The following is a 17,969-nucleotide window of genomic DNA, read 5'->3' as shown; positions in this document are numbered from 1 at the left end:
GCTTCGGTTACAGTCCATTACTGGCTGATAACGGCACTCATAGAAAGCCTTTCAGCCAATCACATTGCAGGGTTGGAACTGTGGTATAATAAACTGTAATTTGACTTGGTAGTTTACACAGCAGTAAAGTGTAGCCCAAATCTAATCTTTGTCATCAGTATGAATGACCAAAAAAAAAAAATTAAGGTGTAAGTGATTGCGTGTATAATATCATTGTAAACATCCTTGGGTGCCAAGAAAGACAAGAAGGTGTTATACAAGTGTTAACTGTAAGTAAGTGTTCCTATTTGGTTTATTGAAATCAGACACATATGATTCATGGCAACAGATCAGAATTAATTCTGGATTGTACCTATTACATTCATCATAAAGTGTTCATGAGGTATGTGTCTACTATTTTCTTTAATGTGGGCTGAAAATCCATATTCAGATTTAAAAAAAAAATAGCTGGGATTAAAACGTTAGAGCTCTATTTAGTGATTTGGATTTTATCATGTCAATTACAGACAATGTAGCAGACTAAGCTACTGTATTTTCTATGGTAAATGGCACAAAACATGTGGTGTGATAAAACACTTTTTGTTTATTATAATTAATACTATGCATTACTGGCTTTCATGATCCGAATTAGGATTATGCTGTATAGTGAGAACTACAAGGTCTTCTTAACTTCACAACTTCAATCTCACTCCCAAGATAACACCTAATAATTTATACAAGCCATCCTCTGAAATAACACTTCATAATCAAATTACATACTGCAATCCCATGACTTACGGCACACCAGTGTAGATGTTTGTATGTTTACGTAAACCAAACAAAAGACACAAGGCAGGTTTACCAAAAAGGTCTTTACTCTTCTGCTGGCAGAAGGCACCTTCAGGAAGTACAATTCTAAGGAGGTCCAAAGACAAAAACATCCATATCTGCTTTAAAAATGCAAACACAACATTTTAATAAAGGCAGTTGTTTTTCTTCATCTAGATGATGCTCTGAGACAATGCTACATCTTTTTCAATCTCTTCATTTACATCACACATCTTTCTTTTCATACATAACAGTGATTTTGGCATTGATAGAAAACAGTAGAGCACTACACATCTTATATCTCTACAGACACGCCGCTGTTACAGGACAATCCCCCCAGAGGTCACGCACAGATCAGCATCACTTCTGTATCACTCTGAGGTGGGGGTCAGACTGTGGGCCTACATCAGTATCATCAGAATATGGACAAGAGTCAGAAAAAAACGGATTTCAACATTAACAGAGAACCATTCAATTAGTTTTTAATTAATAAAGGTTATAACTGAGCACAGTGTTTTCACTTTTACTGTAAGGAAATTGTGTTGACCATTTTTTTGTACTGGGTAGTTTGATTCTGACAAAACTTAATTCATTTAATTTAATTTTAAATAAGATTACCACCAATTTTGTTTGTTCCAAATGCCAAGATCATTAACATTATGAATGCCAGCCAACCATTCTTTAAACCGTTTGAGTCAGTTTCACGGACAGGGACTAATCCTAGTCACAGAATACACATTCCCTTTAAGAAAAAAGTTAATTCAAAATGCTGTATCATTCAAGATTAGGCTTAGCCCTGTCTGGTAAACTGAGCACTTAATAGTAATTTTCAATGACTTTATTTACATCATTAAAAAAAATGGACCTTATCAAACCATGACTTCTCAAAGACTTCAAGAACAAGTGTCTCAGACTGCCTACATTGAGTTTTCAGCAAAGCCTGAAACCTTTGTTTGTCCAAGAAGAGTAACGTTTCAAAAGATGAACCAAAGATACTGCGGTTCAGTTTCACCCCCGAGGTGCTGAGAGAGTCAATGAACACAATAATATTAAAAACTGTGATGGAAAAAGTGCCAATATTAGCACAGAAAAACCTAAATGCTGGAATTAGATACTGGAGCTAAAAAGACAGTTTAGAGAAAAAAAAATAGATGAAAAACAGGCTGTTTTATCATTGAAATATATAGGGATGGCCATAGCTACAAATCATACTGCAACTGGCCAGCAGAGGCGCTAGACCTGTGAAGGAATCACTTTTGAGCGGTGTTGCACTGTCCATGCTTATGTACAGTCACTAAATGTAAAGACACAGTTTTTAGGCTTACAATGTGTGCAAATATTAGATTCTGCACTCTTCAAGCTAGAATAACGTAGTAACATGATGATTCTGGTGAAGTTTAGATAATGTTATGGACAACCTTAACACTTGATTCACTGAAAGCAAAAAATAAAAAAAGAAAACCCTTAATAAAATAAAAAATGCACCTCTCTTCTTTCAAAAGCACTTGCGCTGCAGCAGTATACATGTCCTTTGGTAACAGAATACCACATATTTACTCTATTTACACTGCACAATTTGTGCTTTAAAAAGGGCAAACAACAATCAAAGGTGACAGACTGAGTGACAATTCAAAAACAATACAAACATTTACAAATGTTAGAGGTCGGGAATATTTCATAGGGGTCGTCAGTCCTCTTGTCTTATCTCCCTGAGGTTTTTTTTGCCTCTGAATTGAAAATCTGTGATAAACTGGGTTCAAAAATGTTAAGACTTGATTTGGCCCAACTTTCATGCATAAATAAAAAGTAAAAGTTATTCATTTAACTAGGACTGTCACTCGCACACAAATAAGTGTGATAAACAATACTATCATTATTGTACCGATTTATGCTAGTGAAATGATTCTATAATAGCACAATAATGCACATACAACTGCTCATCATGAAGATAATTCAAACAAAGGAAATTGGAATATGAATATTTTAAAATATCCTAAAACATAAATCAAATAAAATAGCTATTTTTAGTCAACATATCAGTTCGTTAATGAATGTTAATGGGTAAGATTATGTCTCTACATTTATTATATGATAAATTAATAACAACTGTCATGACAGAGCTAAAGTTACCATATTAAATTGAACATGTGAGAAAGTTTGGGACAATGATATAAATCTGGCTCTTAATTGATGCATGAAAAATGCTGCTTTAAAGTGTTTGAAGAACCTGTCTAACAAATCACATTATTTCAAATTGACCTGAGCTCCAACATTCCCCACCGGATATTTCTGACACTTGATGTGATTAATAGTCTGTGCTAACAAAGGCGTACACAGCGGGATAGGCTATAAATAGCCGCCTGCATGACACACATCAGGGAAGGATCAAATCTGTAATCGAGGACATGAATTCACTCTTTTACTACATCTACAAAACCATCAAATTAACTCTACAACACCTTTTTTATGTATTGTTTTCCAATCTAAATCAGCCTCAATTCACAACTGCATTAAGCTCAATTGTAATAAGCGTAATTATATTGTAGTATATTTTTATACTAGTATCCTATATCTGGAATACGGATTGGGATGACTTATTTTAGAACAATATACTTCATTGTGTAATGGGCAAAGCTTGGCTCAAAGGTGTATGGTCCGTGTTCTGTTCCACTTCTGAATCTACTTATTTACTCAATATAGCCATCTAGTGGTACTTTCTTAATGCATAGGATGCCTTTCAAAGTCTAGCAAAACCTAGCAGACATTTTACACGATACTAACAGACCTGCCAACCTTAAAATTGTTTTACAAATACCCCCCCCAAATATCTTGATATCTGTAATGTTGTAGACAAAAATAATAAGCGATATTTAGCATTATTCAAAATGTTCAATGTTGTGATGATTGGCCAAATGCACTTTGTTTACACGCAGATCTCTCTGAACTGGCAGTGGATTCAAATGCGAGATCGAACGATGTGCATACTTTAAATATAGAACCTTACAAACATACTCAGAGGACAAATTGCATAAACGTTGGCAAATAGTTTGTAATAACAATCACAGATGTCATGCCAAAAAACAAACCAAAAAAAAGCTAAACCATCAGCAAATGTGAAAAGAGTAGAGCATTTCTTTTGATCAATCTATCACCATATAATTACACAAAGTAAAGTTATTTTCGCGTGACACTGCCATTATGTTAAACTATATTTATATATGTGTTTATATGAACATTGTATATAAATGCATGAAAGAAGGACCAAATCTGCTCAGACCTTTATAGCAGCACTGATCAATTTTGAACTGTGAACTTTTATGATTTGATTTGCTCTACTTCAGTCAATGAACTCCAAAACCCAGGTATATTCCCTCATGATTTAAAGCATGTGCTAGAAACGGACAGGACACATCCTCTGTACAACAGATGGGAAAAGAGTTTCTATAGGCTGCCAGGCGTGTCATTCTTACAGGCAGTGAACCTGCTTTGTGGGGAAATTTGATTTGAGGGGCGTTCAGGTAAACTCATACCGTCCTGGGGGGCAGCTGCAGTTTGTACGTTCCAGCCAGAGCTTTGGCAGCGCTGTAGATCATCTGTCTGCGGGACATGCCAGTAAAGGCCAGGTGCCAGTCTGTCCGGCTAACGTTGGGCACGTTCCTCTCCAACACCTCTCCCACGGTCACGAGCAGGCCAGACCACCGCAGGCTGTAGTCTGGAGGAGTGAGAGACTGCGCCTACAGGGTCACATTGAAAAGATGCAGAATGTCATTTTTAGATCACAAGCCCAGGACAAAGGTAATGTCAAGATCACAGCAAAACCCGGTATCTTTAAAACTACAGCTTGGCTGAAACCTTTAGGCCATATATTGTATATTTTTCCTTAATAATTTCCACTTTACAGTCTCCTACAGTCTGATATAGAGCTGGGCGATTAATCGATTTTATCGATTAATTCGAATTTACAGTTCAGGACAATGTGTTTTTATTAAAAATCGATTTTCTCTGAGTTTTAATTTTCACCACCGACGCTCCCCTGTGGGCTCCTGTACTTTAGAGTGAGCTTAGCCCCGCAACATGTCATCGCTGTAAGGCGTTTTAAACCGATTGCTTCTAAACGAAGCAGCGTGACAAATTTATCTCTACACCCTAAACAGAAGCATGTAGCGGAGTGGGAGAAGTGCTGCTCCCAATGGAATTAATTAACGCAGCAGCAGCACTAACTCAGGGTGCATTGTGTCAGTACCTAAACTATGTTGGAGAAAGCTTTCTAAAAGTTACTGGATGTTCTCACGGTTTACAAAGTTAAAGTTTTTTTTGCTTGTTTCTGGTTGCACTTTAACCACAAAGGGGACATTTAAGTAATTTCTTTATCATCTTTAATTGGATTTTTAGTAGAGGAAAAAATCAATTTAAATCGAAAATCGGATTTAAAAAAAAAAAAAAAAAAAAAAAAAAAAGATTTTTTTTTTTCGGGGGGCCATATCGCCCAGCTCTAGTCTGATGTGAATGTAGTGTGCAGCTCCATGATACATCATTTGACTGCTTACTAAGAGGATCCCAGTGCAAATCTGGATACCCCTTTTTAATCATATGAAGCATTTTTTGCATTATATAGTGTAATGAACACTACCTTTACATATGTATTTGTCATGAAGGGGGGAGTGAAGGAACAGCGCTTTCTACTCCCTCAACATTCATTGCTGAGGTGCTCCTGAACATGGCACCCAACCCTCAATTGCTCCCCATGTGCTGAGATGCTGCGTACCACTCTAGATGCACATTCACAATTAAACAAACAGGCTTCTGACTAGGGATGTCAAAATCACATTTTTTGCCGCATTTGCCTCACATTTTTAAAATCAGAGGCATTTGATTTTGGGTGTCTTACTACGTTGGCAATGCATAGAAAAATGTATTTATTAAACTAAGTGCACATAAGTGTAAACCATGTGGCGTATTAATCACAATAATTAGAACCTTGATTCATTTTTTAAATGCTTTTCCTTGTATGTTTGGGAGTCCACTAATATTGTAGTGTGATTTACACCTAGCCGACTAGATGCTTTTTGGACAGTTTGAAAGAAAATGTGTGGATGAAAGTAGTGAATGGCTCGACTGTTAGCTTGCTGTTCTCTTTCCTAGCCTACTCACAGCTCAGCTAGCGAATCAGATTGCTCTGCCTGACGGCTTGCCCACAAATATGATAAATCAATGATCTGGATCTGTTCCACCCAATTCTGATCCTTTAAAAATTACGTAATTTGCCCCGATTTCTGATCACGTGACTGGATACCAGGCATTCATTCTTGGGACTGGGATTGTGCTAGTTCGAGCTTCTGAACAGGCTGGGTTACATTCACAGGCTGAATTTTAATGTACTGCTGTGCAGTAGCTGTACGCAAATGTCAAATTCTCTCTCCCCATGCCTTTTAAATCTTTTTAAAACATGCTTCTTTTGATCAAACTTCCACAGTGCACTGACCTGCATTTGAAATGCTACAAAAATCATGTTGTTATTAATATCGGAGCTCATTTTAAAACGTGTGATCAAATTGTCATCTGTCAACACAACTTTTTAATCTTTTCAAAGTCTTACATAAATGACATTCCTCATAAAGATCACAGCAGCTGACGTCCTAAAGTAGCGACAAGCCAAACATCTTTCTTGGTGAGGATTAAAAACTAATATAAAACTAATATATATATATATATATATATATATACACACACACATATATATACACATATATATATATACACATATATATATATACACATATATATATATATATATATATATATATATATATATATATATATATATATATATATATATATATATATACAGATTTATATAAAAAAATTAAATGCAAACTGAATGCGTAAAGGTACATCCACTCTTTTTAAGAAGCTTGCTGTCAGTGTTTGCATGAAAAAACTAATAAGTTAAAAAGGTTATTTTAATTTGAGGATGCTGCTCTATCTAATCTCTTTAAATTCACTACTTCTAACGTCGAGGAAATTTGCGAGCTTGACGAGACAAATTGTCCTTTAATTGCTGAATCACTGGACAGTTTGGCAGGCAGAGTTCCAAACATGGTGCATAAAGCAAGGCTACATGGCAGTTCAAATGAAAGACTCTGAGCTACTCAGGCACAGGCTGACTGGCTGTCAGAAACACAGCTGTGGTCGACATCCCTATTCAACATGACAAGTCTGTGATATTTCTGGCCTGGCAATTTAACACTTTTATACTGGGTCAAACAGCTTTGATGTAATGTATGGTTTAATTAAAGACTTGAGACACTTGAGGCTGCAGGAGGAAAAGTCATCTTACCTGTTGTACATATTCCAGGGCCACGGGAGTAGCCTGTGTGAAAGCCTCGATGTGAATGCCATTGCCTGGGTCATCCAGAATTAGACAGCCAATATCAAACCACCTAGGAGAGAACATCACAATTATAATCAAAGCACGGGCATCAATAATAGAGCAGGGCAAACAAAGGCAGTAATACCCAAGGACAAATAAGAGAAGAATGAACAATGAATATCTGAAACAATAACTACACTCATAATAAACCCCACACTAAATGTTCAAAATAAACTAGTATTTAAAGCAACAGTCCCTATTTTTCTCTTAAATTGAAAACAGTTGCATTTCTGAGCTGGCAGGTGACAAAATGTTCTAATTAAATGGTATCAGTCTCCTGGCATGACCATCCCTGCAACATTTAATATATAATACATTCATTCTAAAACCAGAATGGTTTAATTGGTCTACATTCTGACAGTTCTTTTTCATAAATAAACAAAATGATCTAAACAATTCACACAAAAAACATAATTTTACACTGCAATAATTCATTATTTATATTAAATTAACCTGCATTAAAAGTACTCCTCAGCATGCTCAATGCAATTACACATTCTCACCAGAGGTCTCTAAATCCCCAAATCCACAAAACTTACAGAGTACAGACTGTTGTTTTAAGTGCATTAGCCTTTTCATTACACCCTTCCTTTAGGCTTGAAAGAAAAATAGCCAGACACAAACACAAACAAAAGATGATGCTGTGTTGTCTGCCAAGGCTTTAATTAAACCAGGGTCCTGGGGAAAAGCAGTACTAAATGTGTCTATTCAACATTATACAGCAGCAGTAATTGGAGTTGGAGAAACAGGAACGACCATAGTCTCTCAGGCTTTCTTCAATTCAAGAGACCCAGTCTCGATTTAATAGGCAAGTGGTCAATCTGTGTGGTGCTGTTCCAGCAAGTACTGACTTGTGCTTTGTGGAGATAACAGAGGCCAGATCGGGCCAGATCAGGGTGGTTGATCTCGGCCTTGCTTACTCCCTCTCTTTTTAACGCCATCCGCAGCCTCGGCGCTTACATTAGTATTCTCTCTACACTCTGGAACGACAGCAGCAGCACCACCACCACCACCTCAGAAAGCAGACGCTCGTGCTACAACCTTCCACAGTGTCCTCCAGCTGAACACAGAGTCATAGTCTTGGATCTGGTACAAGTTGTGTCATTTAAACTGAGATTAAAATTTAGGACGCCAAACTCTTTTTCAAGTAAAATCAAAAATATGACGCTTTTGAATTTCTAATGCCTTTGTAAGCAATACACAGGCACTGATAAATACACTTTCTGCAAGGATCAGTTTATTTGGTTGTTAAAAGTGTACACACTCTAACGACAAACAGTAGTCCAAAGATACTAGATACGATAGATGTGGAGAACAAGAGAGGAAAGAAAAATCACTAGGCTGTAATGTACACCATCTGAAAGAGAAGAGGTGAAGGACTTGAGAACGCTTCCTCCTGCTTACTTGTCTGGAAAGAGCTCAGCTATGAAGTTCTCCACGGACACCACAGGCTGTTTCTCGTGGATTATGGCAGTGCGCCGCAGACTGTCAATGCGCTCCTGGGCTCCCTGCAGTGACAGGGAAATAACCACATTTGTTGCAGGCCCCAGCTTTCCCATGAAGGTATTCCACACATAAATTAGGTTCATCTTTTCCCGAGTGACTGAATAACTTCACAACATTGACCTTATTTAGTTGAATTTGCTTTAAATAAAACAACCTGCCAGGTTTTAATAATGTATGCAATCAAATCCTCACAGCAATGCTATAAAATATAGTGACAAGCCAATCCTGGACAGTATAGACAGTTACATCATCAAAAGCAGGATTACTTTTTTTTTTTTTTTTTAACACCATTGATTTTTGAAGAAATGGCCAATAAGCAGGTGTCCTGCTACTTTTGTCAATACAGGCTTTTATAGACAAAAGCAGAAACCATTATGTGTAGTGGACCTATCATATATCACACCACACTTAACATGGCAAGGCTTTCCAATTCTGTAAGATCTAAGTAAGATATCTGAAGGAAGCACCTCACCTTCACTCCTGCTGCATAACCCACTGGCTGAGGAGCAATATTGGACTGGCCTGCCTCTCCAGTCACCATGGCCAGGCCAAACACCTCCTGGAAGGCGTCTCGTACCGCTCCAACTTTAACTTCCTTATCCGACGTCACCACAATGTCCACATCACCTCCTGATTCTGTCACACAAATATTAACACAGATTATTCAAGCATCACTTCTCTGAAAGTTCTTTAAAAAAATAAATCAAAACAACACCACAGCAGCTGTATTATGAGTATTCTAACAGTGAAGTATTCTGGAAGAAGTGTGCTCACTAATATATGGAGCCATTCCAGGGTCCAGTGTAGTGATCATGGACTCCACAGAGTGTTTGGTTCTGTCCAGAACATTCTTCACCATGGGGTTACCCGCCACACCCTGAAACAGAATTATATTAATGAGATGAAAAAACCATGCAACTGAAATTCAATGCAAAAAAAAAACAAAACAAATTCAGATATTATGTCATTCTTTTTATTTTAGATTTTCTACACAACTAAAAACGGCCCAATACCTTGATGAAGCCCCAAATTCCTCCTCCAGAAGGGTTCTCTGGAGTGATTCTGGGATCCTCATGGTCCTCTGGGAAGGTAATGGGGGACACCACCTCCAGACCACCTGACATGACTGGCTGTTGCATCATTGGGTTTGTAACCACACCTGAAAGATCAGTCACAATATACTTTACATCAGAAAGATTTGTATAGGAAGGTCTGACGGTACTTTTATTTACCTAAAAAATATTACACAATAAATAATTTAGTGTTTACAATAAACATGACACACATGTTAAAATAAAAGAAAGTAATCATCAATCTGTTAAAAGCAGATTTGACCTTGTGAGCAGCCTTAATGAAATGCTTCACAGAACTTTTGAATGTCCTTTACATGCCAGCTCTCTGTAGCTATTTATTTCAATAGTTCTCTCCCGTAGCGCACAATTAAATTGCGGGCGTTCTCAGAGAAGGGGTGGTGGCCGCCAGCTCCCTGCCCCGCTGATGAGAGTGGCTATGAGCTGACAGCTCTGCTCGGCTGAAATTGGTAGGCTTAGTTCCACTGCCCTCCACTCAGTCATTCAGATAATAGCGTCCAATTTAGCTCTCCTGACCCTGCAGTTTCCGCATCACACCACTCACCTCAGGCTATATTACAGATGACAAATATCATTCATTGCCTGTGGCTTGCTATACCCTGTTTTTACTCCACTTGTTTTAATGGAAACCCAAGTGAGAATTTATACTGCATTGTTCCATAGGACTCTGTATAAATCACTGCATCAGGATCGTTTACGCAGCTGGAAACAAAATATTTCCACAGAAACATGCCAAAAAGCATGGGAGAGTAGTATATATTTGGACTGTGATTTGTTACCTTAGAAGACAGCCTGGAAATGGCCACACCTGTTTATGCTGTGAGGTGTTAATTTTGAGTGAGGCTGATCACTGGCCAGTGTGTGCTTAAGAAAAGGTCAAATAAAATTATTAATAAGTTTGAGCGAGGCGTGATTATGGGTGCCATATGGACGGGACATATTATTTTAAGCGTTCTGTGGAATTTAAAATTTTCCTTGATCCATAATGTCACATGTGTACTAGGAATACAACACTGAAGCCATTGCTACCTGCCAGTTTCTGGCTAAAACTGTCCATGCAAACAGACAAGCAACTCTGGCAGAATCACATCCACATTCAATGCAGGAGGCCTCACAGGTATATCCCATAGGTCAGTGCTTTTTTTTTCCATGTCAGTGTATAGTGAACAAAATTAATTCAAAGTTGTAGATAACAATCATACCTGGCATGGGAGGTGCACTGGAAAAGCTAGGCATTAGTGGCGTCTGTGGCGTGCGACCAGCGTGTCCACGAGTAATATCATAGCCTGCACTCATAGCAAAGCCGGTTGTGGGTGGGCCCATAGGTGGAGCAGTAAAGGCTGGTCCTGGAGGAGGTGCAGTGGAGCTGAGAGGAGGAGCCATAGCTGGGGAGGAGAAGTGGGCCATGGGACTGCTGTACGGCACACCTCCACCCAGTGGAGGAGCAGTGGCTGGGGAAGCTGTGGACAGAGGGTTCATGGGGCTGAGAGTAAACGGAGGAGGAGCAGAGGAATGAATTGGAGGCAGGGTGGAGGTCACTGCTGCAGGGCGTACTGGAGTGGAGTAGCCTTCTGGGACAAAGCTGGAGATGCCTGTGGTGTTGGGAAGGGTCAGTGGAGCAGACAGACCTGAAAAAGGTGAAGGAAGATGTTAATGATCAGCAGGTTTATTGTTAAACTTGTCCTAAAGAAATGAAGAGACAAAAGGGGGATAGCAAATCAGTGTCTTTAAGTCAAGAATTTTGTAAAAGCTTTTAAGAGCTTGAACAATTTTAATAACGGACGGGTAACTTTTTACAACAAAAAAAAAATTAAGCTTGTTGTGTGAAATACCAATACCCTTACATGTTTTCAAATAAATTTACTGCCAAAGTAATGACTTGTGTTCAGAATCAAAAGAGTATTTGGGAGTATGCAGAGTATGCAGTAGGTAGGGCTGGACAATAATTCAATGTTGGTGATCCAATATTTCAATTAACATTATTTACAGCATGTGTCACTGACTGGCATGAATTGCAGGGCATGTTACAAGTAAAAATAAGTAAATAAATCTTTGGTTGGTGTTCTTGGACGTTTTTCTGTGGCTTTCATATTCATAAAAATATGGTACGGCCCCCTGATCACATTGCAGTTAAAGGGGTTAAACTGAATAGAGTGATGCTGCATGCTGCCGTTTTATGTCACTGTCACAACTATAGTTTATTTGCTTTGGTCCAAGCAGTTAACAAGCTGTAAAAGTTGGAGTGTTGTTTCCCCATTATTTGTTTTGTCCTAACACAGATGAAAAAATACATACATAACAAAAACAAAAAATACGGGAGCAAGAATGTAAATACAGGAAGAAGGTCCTGTCTTCTGAATTAGAGCATCTTTCTGAGCTATTTAACATGGAGTAACAGCAGAGGTTACATTTGTTCACAACTATAGTACATTTCTGAAAAATATACCAGGTTTAACTGTGTAAGGAGTGAATTAAATTGCACAATAGTTGGGTAAGATTGAGGTCAGCTCACCACAAACAAGTGGTTACCACAAACAAACCACCTCAGAGTTCAAACAAACCACACAAAGACCACCTCCTCTCAAGGGTCTTGGTGTGGTTGCTTGGGTTCAAGTCTTAGTGTGACTACTGTATTCAGATCTATTTAAACAAATGGCTCCAGTCCAATTTAACTAGGCAAAAAAGAAAGTAGGTGTATAAAAAAAAAAAAAAAACCCTAAATAATTTTCTTACTGGTTCATCAAACTCTTGCAGCAAACACCCAATGCAAGCACAAAGCATAATCCTCAATTTCCAATAGCTTCATCTATCTTAACTACACAAGACCAAACTGACCTTGCTTGAAAAAAAAAATAATAACAGTAACAACAACAATATACTACAATCACAGTAAAAAAGACAGCAGGACCCTGGTTTATCCCTGAGTGTCCACTGAAGACACAAAACCTTTACAAGCCTTATTAATAGTTAGCTCGTGGCAATAACACACATAATATGGGCATTTAGATGCCACTGTGGGTGTAAATAACTGTGCCAGAACTGTTGCATATGTCACACTAAAACATCAGCTGGGAATATTTCCCCCAAAGCCACAATTATTCTTTAGAGAAAGCACTGTTGTGAAGGTCTCCTCAAAGTTATGCAACTTATTATGGGACACATTTGCATGTACAAGCCTCAAGGCACACACTACCTGCACTATGACACGAACAGGACAGTGCTTCTGGTGAATTCCCAAGATTCACTTTCCTAAACTAAGCAAGAAAACTTTTATATATCTGAATAAAGCCAATCCACATATTTCGCTGTCCAATGAAAAAACAAGTAACTCCAAAACAGCAACTTTACAGGAGAGAGACAAAACCAGTGTATCAGTGTAAAAACTGTTTATTTAAGGTAATTTTGGAGAACTTCTATTGGTCTATTCACCAATACATTTTGACACAGTGTAAGGAACAGTTGGTTTGTTGAAATTGTGTAGTAATCTAAAATTTGACAAAAATGGATACTTGTTTTTAGATAGCAGTGATATAAACACCCATAGGTGCATTTAAAACAGATACAAATGTGATTGCTCAAACCACTTCAGGAGGTAGTCTGAGACACATTTTAACCATGTTTTAGCAGTGTAAAGGCTCCTCAGGACACTTGACACAGTACTAATTGCAGTACAACAAACAAATCAGCATATTCCACATACTAATCACATAAAGAGACCAGGTGTAAAAAAGTGTCATCATGATTTAGTGCATATGGAAGAAGTCTGACTTGTATATGATCTGAAGATGGTGATTCCACTGCACCCACAGAAGTATTAGATTCTAATGAATCACAACTTTATCCAATATTGCATGCATTCATTTTTTGCCAATGTGAATTTTTCAGAAAATGATGCACCTGCTGAATGTCACTTTCAATAAACGACTATCGAACAGACGTTTCCACTGTGGCAAAATTTTATCTTCCACACAGATGGTGCTCCATTGTAAACATTCACAGTAAACATCCCCCTAAATATCCATCACCTAACAAAAGGCACCAGCTTAGACCTTACCCACTGTGAGAGGAGGAGGACTAACAGCAGCGGCCACACTGGGGGGAGGTGGAGGAGTGGTTGGTGGGGTAGTCTCTATTCCACTCTCTTCCATCATCTTTCCTCAATCCTGGGGATTGTGAAGAAGACAAAAGCAATTCAGTCTGTGCTAATAATACTGTAGAAAGAGGCTTGGCACTGCTCCAAGCAAAGTAACAAGGTGTGTTTGCCTCCTGTCAACAGCAACAGGTTGAACTAAATTTTGCAGTTATAAGCAAACTGAAAGTTTTTATTTTGCAAAGAAAGGTTGGGTAAATTATACCAAACATTCTGTTTAATACCTAACATTGTGCATCACCGGATGGTACATTTTCCCCATTATAGAGAAGCCACAGAAGTTCACCCAACATTCAACTAAACCCACATTAAATGCAACTGAACCTAGTCCTTCAATGTAAATAGTAAATGTGGAATGTGACTCTAAACTTACGCCTACCTTAAAATTGAATCTTCCCTAAACACTAGATTAATGTTATGGCTGCTTCAACAGAGTATCATTTACTTAAGAGTTCAGTTGCATTTAACAGATCAGTGTTTGCTAACCCTGTCTCACACATCTCCCTGCACCCAACACACTTAAACACATTCAAATCAGTTAATTAACAAGTTCTTTTAGAGTGGCAGGGGGTGTACTAAAGTAGGGAACTTATAAATGAATCTAAAAAAAAAAAGTCTTTGTACATGCACATGGGTCCAGTATATTCAGGTAAATAGCCACACAAGCAGAAGCAAAAGGTTAAAAAAAATCCTTGTTAGAGTTCATGTAAAGTCTAGGCATCTACAAGGAATCCAAGCAAGTTGTTAGCTACCTAATATTGTAAGAGCTGGCTAATATAAGAAAATATATGTTACGGATGAGAAGCTGTCCTCTAGCGCAGCACTTTCCATCATTGTAGTAATTCCTCTGCTTTAACACCCCCACTTTAACTCAATAATGGGATGGAAATAAGCTGACATCCTTAAAATGTGCAGGGCCTTCAGGACCAGAGGTAATATATACTGTTCTATGTACTATGGTTGGCATAGAGCATTCCCTCAAAACTAAGGGAGCAACATATTAAGCAAGTGAAACAGACTGCTACATTAAACTAAGGGAACAGTGAAGTTTCATGGAAAAAAAATAATACAGCTATAGATAGGGCTGGGAGGTTAATTGGATTAATTTTATGTTTTGGATATCTAAGATTGTAGAACTTTACATACTGTTGCCAGAGGGGATATCAGTACACAGACATTTGTTTGTGTTAGAAACTTGTAAGGGCAGTGATCTTATTTTATATTTTTCCTTAACGGAAATACAATGCTTGTACTGTGTCTAGTATTAAAACTGCTGTAAGGTTAAAGTTGGCTGCTTACTAAAAACTATAAAAAATAAGAAATTATATACAAAATGTGTAACACTTTAAATAGTGCTGTTTGTTTAAAATAAAACACTAAAGTTATGCAATAAACAAAAATGGAATACTGTAATCGAGAAACGCTCATACATTTGAAGAATATGAAGATTCTCTCTTTTTTCTTTTTTACAATATCGCCCAGCCTTAGCTACAGATACATAAATTGTCCCCTTATTGTCATCCATTACTGAGTTTTTAAGTGAGTGTGTTAAAGCAGGGAAAGCAGCAGGTGGAAACAACTTCTTAAGCAGGTGAAACAGACTGGACTGTTAAACTGAGAGAACACATTATGTTTCAGTAGCTGCATTCTTTTTCTACCCTTACATTTTATGGGCTCTGTGGCTACTTAGCTCAAATAGCACTGAGCTCTGAACTATGAACTCTCATAGTTTGTTTCATCCCTAGCAGGAGGTCTGATTGTTCTATATTAAATAAAACACTTATTTCAGAGATATTTAGCTAATGTTTAATCAGCATGTAAGTCTGCCTTGGGTGCTGTTGCCACGTCTTCAACAGCTGAGATCAGATCAGCTCACTGGAACACAAACAGGGGAAGTCTGTGAGCTTCAGGGTCTGGGGTTTACAGATTGAGCAATCAGCCAAGAACAGGGCATGCAGATATAGATAGTTTTACTGCTGGTTTCTGCGGAATAAATGTCTAAATTATCACAGAAAAGTGTAAGTCACAACATACTTTAATGTAGCTAGTTTAACTGACACTAACTGTTAGCTAACATAGCTATCTGGGTTATGGTAACTAACCTAACCCCAGCTAATGTTAGCTAACATGAACACCACTGAGTGGAGGAGTCTGACTGCACTCAAAGTAACTTACATCACACAGGTGGGAAAGGCTCCTGGGCTGCGTCTGTTAAACAGCTCAGCGCAGAAAAATCAGACAAATGTTAATGTAGCAGTCAAACGGCTCTTAAATGGAGTTAGCCAGCTAGTTAGCCTGTTAGCTGAGAGTTCAGCTCCCCCACTGAGCTCCTGCACTCCGGGTCTTCAGCTTTCTGAGCAGATTAGCTTAACTACATTCCGCCTCATAGACACCCACAGCTAAACTACGCGGCACAGCGAGGTTTAAAAGTTCGCTAAGCGCAGCGATAAACTCTTACCTGGCGCTTTTGTCTCCTTAATCAAACCCACACAACACGAAATCACATCCACCAACTCCAGACCCCAACTCTACCGACCCTCGTCGAAAATGGCCGCGTTGAATAGACGTCACCAATTGCCACGTCTGTAGGGTAAGGTGGGCGGGGCGCCGAAGGAATGCTGCAATATGATTGGCTTGCTGACAAAAAATATATAAATATATTTAAAAAATTATCTTAAAATATAACTAGTATTGCTTTCAATTCCTAAAATAACAATAACAATAATAATCGTTACAATTTGAATTACCTCAGTAATAAGTACAATACAAAGCATTCTCTTTATAGAAAGTACATGACAACAAATGCAGTTTGTAACGTTACCATAAGTGCAAATAGTAGTATTCTCCAATAAATAAACAACAATAATTCTGGCTAATCTTACAGCAGCTGGCACGCAACCGGGCACATCCTAGAAAAGCAGCACCCACGGACTATCCAGCCAACGTTAATGCTGCCAGCACTTTATCCGGCACATTTGATGCCATCCGGCACACCACCTGGCACATCTTACAACAAACACACCATACAGCGCATCACAGTATTGTGGCGGCTCTGGGTTGTGTGTGTGGCTGCCTGCAGGCATGTTTCTGTTCTCCTGTGTACGAGGATGACAGGGGTGGGGCATCTCCCTTGGGAGGGGTTATGCAGAGAGGGTGGGCACCACTCTGGATCTGCCATCTGGGAGACACACAGCTGGGTTGGTGGCCTTTGGGCTATTTGAGCTCTGTGGGGATGGTTTTAGATCTCCTAGTCTTGTTAAAGACTGTAAGTGAGTGGCAAGCCGGTTCAATAAAGGAGCTGTTGAGCATTCAGCATGAGTCTCACGGGTCTTCCTTCCTCTTCCACGCCACAGTATATCCAAAAGCAGCTACCACACACACCAGTGCATCACACAGCACCTGGTACACCAACCAGCACATCTTTCAGCAGGCACACCTTCCGGCTGATCTTACAGGAACCGGCACACCAACCGGTACATCTTACTGCAGAAAGCACACCGAAAATGAACAGCTTATTTGAATTCACCACCAGGGATCTTTGCATTTAAGAGAGGTTTAAGGGAGGTAGAGCAAGACTTTTTACATTAACAGGCGCGCTTGCTGGTGCATTTACATGTTTATCAACATGTTACAGTACAAAGAAATGAAAAGAGCATTTATCAAGTATATTGATAAAATGCGTAAAAGTGCATGCCGTGCGTAAAAGCGCGCGCCTTGCGTAAAAGCCACTGTGCGTAAAAGCGCGTGCCGCGCGTAAAAGCCACTGTGCATAAAAGCGCGCCATGTGTAAAAGCCACTGTGCGTAAAAGCGCCCAATAGGATAAAACCGCGCGCCGTGGGTAAAAAAAAGCAATGCCCTGCATAAAAGCTCGTACCGTGCGTAAAAGTCGCTGTGCGTAAAAGCGCGTGCCGTGCGTAAAGGCGCGTGCCGTGCGTTAAAGCGCGTGCCGCGCGTAAAAGCGCGTGCCGTGCGTAAAAGCACCCA

The 17,969-nt window shown here is 38.9% G+C and overlaps 1 protein-coding gene across 1 annotated transcript; it reads right to left on the bottom strand.

The window, feature by feature from the left end:
• Positions 1-836: 836 nt before the first annotated feature.
• Positions 837-16,552, bottom strand: prrc1 (proline-rich coiled-coil 1). Its single transcript, XM_007252438.4, has 9 exons — positions 16,443-16,552; positions 13,889-13,997; positions 11,037-11,462; positions 9,757-9,902; positions 9,518-9,620; positions 9,216-9,379; positions 8,642-8,745; positions 7,145-7,247; positions 837-4,541 (listed from the first exon to the last, which is right to left on the bottom strand). Exons 2-9 carry the CDS (start codon positions 13,983-13,985, stop codon positions 4,332-4,334), a joined length of 1,353 nt encoding a protein of 450 aa, XP_007252500.3. The 5' UTR covers positions 13,986-13,997; positions 16,443-16,552; the 3' UTR covers positions 837-4,331.
• Between the last annotated feature and the right edge of the window lie 1,417 nt (positions 16,553-17,969).

Source organism: Astyanax mexicanus, chromosome 20 (assembly GCF_023375975.1).
Source record: "Astyanax mexicanus isolate ESR-SI-001 chromosome 20, AstMex3_surface, whole genome shotgun sequence".
Classification (NCBI taxonomy): domain Eukaryota; kingdom Metazoa; phylum Chordata; class Actinopteri; order Characiformes; family Acestrorhamphidae; genus Astyanax; species Astyanax mexicanus.
This window is presented reverse-complemented; position numbering and strand designations above follow the sequence as displayed.

Excerpts from the sequence above, each read along its gene's own strand:
- prrc1 (XM_007252438.4), bottom strand. The coding sequence starts at position 13,985 with ATGATGGAAGAGAGTGGAATAGAGACTACCCCACCAACCACTCCTCCA. Across the intron at positions 11,463-13,888 it reads TCCTCCTCCTCTCACAGTGG|GTCTGTCTGCTCCACTGACC; the intron begins GTAAGGTCTAAG and ends CACCTTTTTCAG. Across the intron at positions 9,380-9,517 it reads TGGAATGGCTCCATATATTA|AATCAGGAGGTGATGTGGAC; the intron begins GTGAGCACACTT and ends TTTGTGTGACAG.